This window comes from Benincasa hispida, chromosome 4, assembly GCF_009727055.1.
Source record: "Benincasa hispida cultivar B227 chromosome 4, ASM972705v1, whole genome shotgun sequence".
Taxonomy (NCBI): domain Eukaryota; kingdom Viridiplantae; phylum Streptophyta; class Magnoliopsida; order Cucurbitales; family Cucurbitaceae; genus Benincasa; species Benincasa hispida.
In genome coordinates, this window is record NC_052352.1 from 44,662,285 (window position 1) to 44,669,939 (window position 7,655).

Genomic DNA, 7,655 nt, shown 5'->3' on the forward strand with positions numbered 1-7,655 from the left:
ATTAAAAGAAAGTACCATTATAAAAATACATCTAGTTTATGTGAATATTAAATAACCAATTGACCAAAACCTTAACCTAGTAGGTAATTAAAAAATATATATATTATGTACTAAATCAACACCTAACAGTTGATTGTTTTCTTAATGTTTTTAAGATATTAAATTAGAAGAGAAAGATAAAATTAAAAAAAATTATTTTAAATGATAAAATTATTAAAAATATTTATAAATAATAATAAAATATCACAGTCTATCTATAATAGACCGTAATAGGTTATTATCTATATCGATTATAATACAAATAGTAGTGATGGACAATAAAAATTTACTATATTTGTAAATATTTTGGTTCGTTTTTTTATATTTAAAAACAACCCTGAAAAACAACACCGAAATTAAATAAAATAAAACAGAGTCTATTTCTTTTCTTCGGACAGAAAAACCTAAGATGACGATTCTTTCATTATAACAACAGTTCTTCCAACAAAGGAAAGAAGGAAGAGAAGTGGCAAAAGGAGAAAACAGGAAAAATAATACACCTGCGGTTATGAATTAAGAAAAAATGAATGAGACATTTTTAGTCAACATTTCATAATTTACATCTAAATGCTAACATTTCAATTATTTTTACCAACTGGCCAGCCTATGGTGTGGAACAGTACATTGGTTTTATATATCCAACAACTCTAAGTAGTGTACTACATCTCCAAGACTTTCATGTTTCTAAATATACAAAAGGAATGACTGAATGAGAGCTGCTTTCTTTTTTCTATATGTGACAAATGGGACATTTAGATTTGTTCTAATATGATGACCAGAAAATTGACTCGATTGCTGAACGCCTGATAAAAAACGGGTAATAAACAATGACATCTGAGATTGAGGCCAGCCCCTCGAGATTCTATTAGTTAAAGTACAATGGACGACGCTCCCCCTCTTCCTTCTTCTATCCTCTGCAATCATGTAGTGGCTGGCCAGTAACCAAATGAAAATCTCCCATTAATTGGAAATTGTTATTTAGCAGGCTGTTGAACTTCAAATCACCGTGGCGCTCGAACGAGATATCCGCTGAGCTTCTTCCAAGTCCTTCAAAAACCTGCAATACCAGCCAAATGATGATATCATACAACTATTACTTGTTCAATGTGTTTGTTAAGAGATTACGGTTTTTTTTCCTTTTATACTTGTGGGTTTGTAACTCATGATCATCATGTGCTAAGTGATTAGCATTATATAGTTGGTTCAAATATAGTAACCAATAAACTTGTGTGGTAGGAGATTCCCCCGTTTCTTGTTTTCTCTCTCTCCGCCCCCACCCCCTTTTGATTTTTCAATATTTTTTTTTATTTTCGAGTGGTTGGTGGCCTTGCAAGAGGGCTTGTAGACCCTCCACCACTTAATTACTCTTGCAACCGCCTCATCTAACTCATCAGATAGGAACTAATAATAACAACAGAATTCATACCCTAAACAGACATAAATCTACCCATATAGACACACAAAGTATGGCAACATCCTTTCATTAAATAGGAAATTGGCAGTGATAGTAACTCAATAACTAGACCATGAAATCAAATAACCAACATTGCTTACCTCCTAGAATTTAGAACCACAGAACCACCCAGGATAAAGCGTATTCCAGAAGTAGTTGCGTTCTGTAAAGCTACAGCACGTGACTCCTCATATGTCGTACCACCTACAATAAAAATGATGACTTCTTGCGGCCTGCTTCGTACCAAAGTAGCCAAGTTAAATTCATATATTTTAACAGAAGATTTTTTCTGAAAATAGAGCTTACAATTATTTTTAGTAAAAAAATAAATAAATAAAAATACTAGACCACTTTGGTCCAGTGAACTGACGGCCATTTAATGGAGATTGTGGCGCGAGAGTAACAATTAACAAAAGAATATTTCAAGGGGAAGACATGAAAACGGACATTTTTTCTGATCCCAAAAAACAGCATATCAAAGTCTGGGAAAAATAAGCCTAAAAGAAAGCTTGGAAAAATACTTTAAGCACGTAAACGTTGGAATTAAAGAGCAGACATCTGAACGCCTTGGGAAATCTTTATCTAATTAAAAATCATTGTTCGTAACAAGTTGCTAGAAGCATCAAAATCATCAACCTTCGAACACAATACACAGATTATCTAAGGAGAGCTAAACAACATTTTCGATGTAAAAATGGCTTTGTATAAGAAACACAATCACAAACAATATAACTTAAAATTAAGACTAAATTACTGAAGTTTCAGTATGTGTCAATTTGATACTTGAATTTTAAAAAGTGTCTAATTGGTATATAAACTTTCAACTTTGTATTGGTCTCTAAACTTTAAAAAATGTCTAATATATCCTTAAACTATGAACTTTGTGTCCAACAAGTTCTTGAATTTTCAATTTTGGGTATAATAAAGGCCTATTTACAGACGTATTAGACACAAAATTGTAAGTTTAGAGTCCTATTGACTATTTTACCTAACATATCAGTTAATTTTTAAAAACTTCAAATATGTTGGGGATCTATTAGACAAAAAAAAAATTGAAAGTTTAAGCACTTATGAGACATTTTTTAATTTATGGGACTAAATTTGTAATTAAACCTAAACTTGCAACTAACCTAGTATTTAATATGCAAAGAAAAGAAAGTTTTAGCATAAAAGAGGATAGAGACTGAGACACACGCTAACTAGCAACAAACCTTCCTTGCTGAAAGTGATTCCCAACAAACGGGTAGTCCACATCTCTCAATCGCCCCTTGATTATACTTTCCATGGTCTGGACCAGAAGGGGTTGATGCTGGGTGTATACGTTCTCAACTCCCTAAAGCAGAAGTGAAGAGAACAACATATAAGCACCCTACACTGCAAACTAAAAGAAATTATGTGTTATTTCTTTTTCCAGCATACCTTTAATCCACGAGCCATGTTACGAGCAATATTCAAAAGATCTCGATTTCCATAAAGATCACCCGTTCGCTTATCAACACCAGCTTGTTTTAAAAGAAACTGGACAAGCTGTCACATCATGTTGTTTTGAGCACATCAAGATAATTGAAGACTGACCCTCTAGTTATGATAGAGGTATTTAAACCATATTGTGATAATAGTATGCCAAAGAATGAGCAGTTTCTTACGAACACACAGGATGAAGAAACAGAAATCTTTTCAAATCCTAAGACTTAAGAGAAAGATATCATGCTTCGGCATAGAAAAATAATACCCATAAAATAATTGAACATGTTAAAAATCTTTAAATAGAGAAGTAGAAGTTTTAAAAAAAATGATGAAAATGACGCTTAAATGTGTACAGTACCCCTGTTTTATATTTGGCAGAACGAGAAGCCAATTTGTTGAAAAGCTGCATCAGTTGGACAGGGCTCTCCTTCTCATACCGTAAAGCATACAACATAACTAGCCGCAGACGGTCTATATCAGAAATACTCTCATTGTTCAAAAGATTCGTTACAGCCTGAAAAGCATAAGAGCAGAGGTGGTCATGCTGAAAGTAATGACAATATCTCAATTCTCATCAATTAATGATCTCATAGCAAATCAATAGTTCCATGCTAAGTTGAAAGGTCCAAACATTTTACAGATAATTCATAGGCACATACAAAAAAAATGCTGTAGAGATGTTACAAACAAAAATCATTCAATCATGATAACTTCCCCAAAACTCAATGTAACATATTCATGTAATATCAACACACACACCCAAAAAGACAAGTCACATGATCTTTAACTCTCCAATCGCTCCTTCCCATTTCCCAACAAAATAGCAGAACCAGATTTTGGTCCTTGAGTTTTGTGCTAACAAAACATCTAAGATGGATGTCAAAGAAAACATGAAGATGGGAAAATGTCATGATTTTACATGCTGGTGTTGTACAGATATGAAAAAGTGCAATGCATATTCACATAAACATAAACGATGAAGAAAATATTATAACCTCAAAAGCAGCCACTTGCCCACCATTGCAAGCCAATTCCTGTTCTGTCTGTGAAACTAACATAAGCTTTCGCTCCTCAACTATTTTACTCATCTCTGTCACCAACGTCACATGTTTTGAAACATTACCGTGCATTTTTCTGTACTCTGGATAATTGTCAACAAACTTGGCCATGTCCTCTGTAGAAAACAAAGCAAAAAACAATTTAATGACACAATTCCTCCCAATAGTTGATCCCTACGAAGAATTTCAAATTTTATTTCATACAAACCTATTGTCTGTATGTTCTGGTTACTTTTGGCAATTTGCTGAAAATCATCCACCAATTTCTTTATATTCATTCCAATATCTCCAAAATTCTCGTACATGTTAGCTTTATAAAACGAATCTTGCTCTGATGATAGCACAACCTCCTGCATGATCCCAAAAGATCAAACACAATTAAATAGATTGTGAATGAGTTTAATTGTCTAATTGAGCAGAGAACAGCAATGCAATTTATACCTGTTGATCCTTTGAAGATTTCGCAATGCTTTTCAAGTCCACTTTATTATCTTGAATACCTAGCAATTCATGAACCATTGCCTAGAAAACATAACTCTGAATAACCAACACAAACCTACAGTAACAACAAAGCAAAATTACTTTTGTGATTCCAATACCTGATAAGTCCATTGATTCAGCAGGGGAGTCAGCGGGTCATCCCTCCTATCAATTACCAGTAACAAAGGGGAAACTTCCATTCTTCGAAAATCAAACAGACCACTTTCTTGCTGATACATAAGTTTCTGGTGCATCAGAAACAATATAAATTAGAGATTGTGGCCCTTGAACTTGTGATAATAAAGCTTAAAGTAGTAGTAGTAGTAATATAAAAAATAAAATATTTATAATATTTATAAAAAAAATAAAAATTTGAAGTTAAGACACCGCTTCTAGAGTAGAGTACAATTTTGGAAGGGTTGACTGACAAATTAAAGTAACAAAATGCAACTTGTAATTGTAAGAATTTATGTACTGATGCTTCCTGTGCTATCCTCTTGGCCACATCAGAAGTCCTTTGGTACCGAATAACAGGTCTTTGTTTTAAGGCCAAGAAAAGTGCTGCAATGCCGTCTACAACTCGGTCACAGAAATGTTGCAAACTTGGAGGATCAACAACTGCTGGGATCATGTATATATGGTTTGATGGCATGTTTAAAGTGAAATGATAAGGATCAATGGCCACAAAATCCGCATAAAACTCCTGCATGATCCATTCAATAATTATTTGTGATTGTCAAAATTAAAGCTAACACGTGAATACAATACAATATACAACTCATGCAAACCACTATATCAGATGACGAACAGGATGAGCAGAGAATGGAGTTCAACTCTCAGGCTAATGAACAGGATCAATAGTACGCAAAATAAGGTTCATACCATTGATGAATTAGCCATCTATTTTAACATAGCACGACAAAAGGGAAGGACCAGGATTCCAGGATACTATACTTAGCAACTTAATGTGGATTATTCTTCCGTGATCTCATCCAGATATAAGATTTCTTAGTAGCATGAATTTGAGAGAATCATCGATAAGTTTATTATTTAAGAAAAAAACAGATAAAATTGACGTTCTCTGGCCATGACTTATGTCTTATATAATTCATGTAGAAGAAAAATTACCACAACTTGCTGGACAACATCCTGCTCGTCTGAATCAGCTAGTATATGAATCTGAGTTTCCTTCAAAATGTTGGAGAAAACTGCAATTCAAATATACAGAAGAATGATTAACGTATATCAAAGTTACTTACACATGTTAGAAATCCATAAACGATATGAAGAACTCACAAAGGTGATACTCCCCAAATCTAGGATTAACCAGCTGGCGACGCAAAAGCTGTATATTTTCTGATGTAGGCCTGAGAAAGCAAACTGCTTTAAGATGGTACATGGATTCCCTCGACTTCGATACGCTATCTACCAATTCAACCAAAAAGACTTCTTTTTGAAGAAGCTCCGACTGTGAGTACACCACACTGACAACACTAACCTGAAACCAAAAATAACAATAACATTATGATGTAAATGTCACATCATTAAACACAAAAACCCATTACTCCTTTCCCCAAGCTATTTTACAAAGAAGGTCCAATTCTAGCATGATTGCAGTATAAGACACCATGTCACCAATTTGAACGCATTTATTCAGCAACCACACAAAACGTTACACATGGAGATTCAGGAAATGCAAACTTTGGCATAGAGGAACTCACGCATTGCCTATCTCAAAGCTTAAGTTTCGCGGATTATGGCACTATGCATCATCCAGCAGAACTGGCAAGCAATGTTCTTTAAAAAAAAATAACTAATTCCAGTCTAGATTATCAAAATCGTTATTCAGCACTGTGAATGATATAAGAATTAAACATCTCTTCCCTTTGGAATACATAAACGATCCATCTCCAAGTTCATAGAGATCGAAGAAATCTTATACAAAAACTACCCGGGCAAATTATCAGTCTGAAATACAGCTAGAGGATTCCATTATACACGTTTTTTTCCATTTTCTCAGACTAATTCAGTATGCAGAAAATTGAAACCAAATTCCCCCGACCAAAACAAAATTTTCCTTACTTCTACTTTTGATTTCTCCTCGATACCAATCAGAAAGAAAATTGAAGGAGTGAAATGGATAAATGATGGCGCATACCGTCTGAGAATCGAGGATGAGAACCTTCATCCCGGAGATGTCCTGCAACATCTTGTTGATATAATCCCGAACGACCGATATCAACACCATTTTAGCTTGTAATTCTCAAAATTGACAGTTCTGATCCCGACACCAAAATTGGTGAATCCGGTGACAAGAGAGTAAAATCGAAAACGCAGAGAGTGGGCTGGACGGAGGATCTCAGATCTGCGACGACCGACGACGGAAGTTGCCGATTAGTCCCGACGATGGCCACAACGCACCGTCTCCTTCACTCTCCCCTGTCTTCCAAAGTACAAATAACCTTCTTCTTCCGTTTTCTTTCTTTTCTTATTTCTTTTTTTTTTTCTTTTTTTTTTTCTTTTTTTGGATATGGCTTGAAATATTTGAAAAGTTCTTGTTTCTTAACCATTAAATTTTGAAATTATTCTAAAATTTGTTTTTTTAATTACCTTAAAAAATATGATATTATTTACAATGTTATTCATAAAATCAATTGGTACACATTAGTAAATTCGTCGATGTATATAAATAACATTGTAAATAATGTTATAAAAAGTATTTCGATTTATATTTATCCGTTACTACATCAACAATTTTCTTACATATATATAGTTATAGTTAAAATATATCTTAAAATTTGAGGAATCTTTATATATAATGTTATATTCCAAATTTCATATTGAATTTTGAAGTTGTATTAATATTAAAATGGTATTTTTAATTAGTGTGATTTATATATGTCAATCGCAGTCGTTACAATGCTCGTATGTAGTCTTATCAATTCTCGATAATTTGACTTGCAAAGCATGCACTATGGATGGTATCTCCCATTCTTCCTAATTATCATTGTTTGTTTCTCTCTTATTACCATTTACTCAACAAAAATGGTTAAAATGCAATTGTTTAATTCCTTAAAATGATTACATTGCCAAATGTTTATAGTTTTCTTACTTTTTTTACTAAAAAAATGTCGATCATATTACCAAATATTTTATAT

The 7,655-nt window shown here is 33.4% G+C and overlaps 1 protein-coding gene across 1 annotated transcript; it reads right to left on the minus strand.

Moving 5' to 3' along the window:
- Positions 1-519: 519 nt before the first annotated feature.
- On the minus strand, positions 520-7,019 carry LOC120075783 (vacuolar protein sorting-associated protein 45 homolog). The gene is made up of 13 exons (XM_039029454.1): positions 6,656-7,019; positions 5,794-5,995; positions 5,626-5,705; positions 4,973-5,200; positions 4,617-4,742; positions 4,459-4,539; positions 4,226-4,367; positions 3,955-4,133; positions 3,318-3,473; positions 2,912-3,019; positions 2,704-2,825; positions 1,594-1,725; positions 520-1,096 (listed from the first exon to the last, which is right to left on the minus strand). The coding sequence occupies exons 1-13, from the start codon at positions 6,743-6,745 to the stop codon at positions 1,036-1,038; spliced, it is 1,707 nt and encodes a 568-aa protein (XP_038885382.1). The 5' UTR covers positions 6,746-7,019; the 3' UTR covers positions 520-1,035.
- Positions 7,020-7,655: the final 636 nt, after the last annotated feature.

Coding starts and splice junctions, on each gene's coding strand:
- LOC120075783 (XM_039029454.1), bottom strand. CDS start 6,745: ATGGTGTTGATATCGGTCGTTCGGGATTATATCAACAAGATGTTGCAG. Junction 5,201..5,625: donor ATGTTGTCCAGCAAGTTGTG/GTAATTTTTCTT, acceptor TGGATCATGCAG/GAGTTTTATGCGGATTTTGT. Junction 4,134..4,225: donor CCAGAACATACAGACAATAG/GTTTGTATGAAA, acceptor TGTTTTCTACAG/AGGACATGGCCAAGTTTGTT.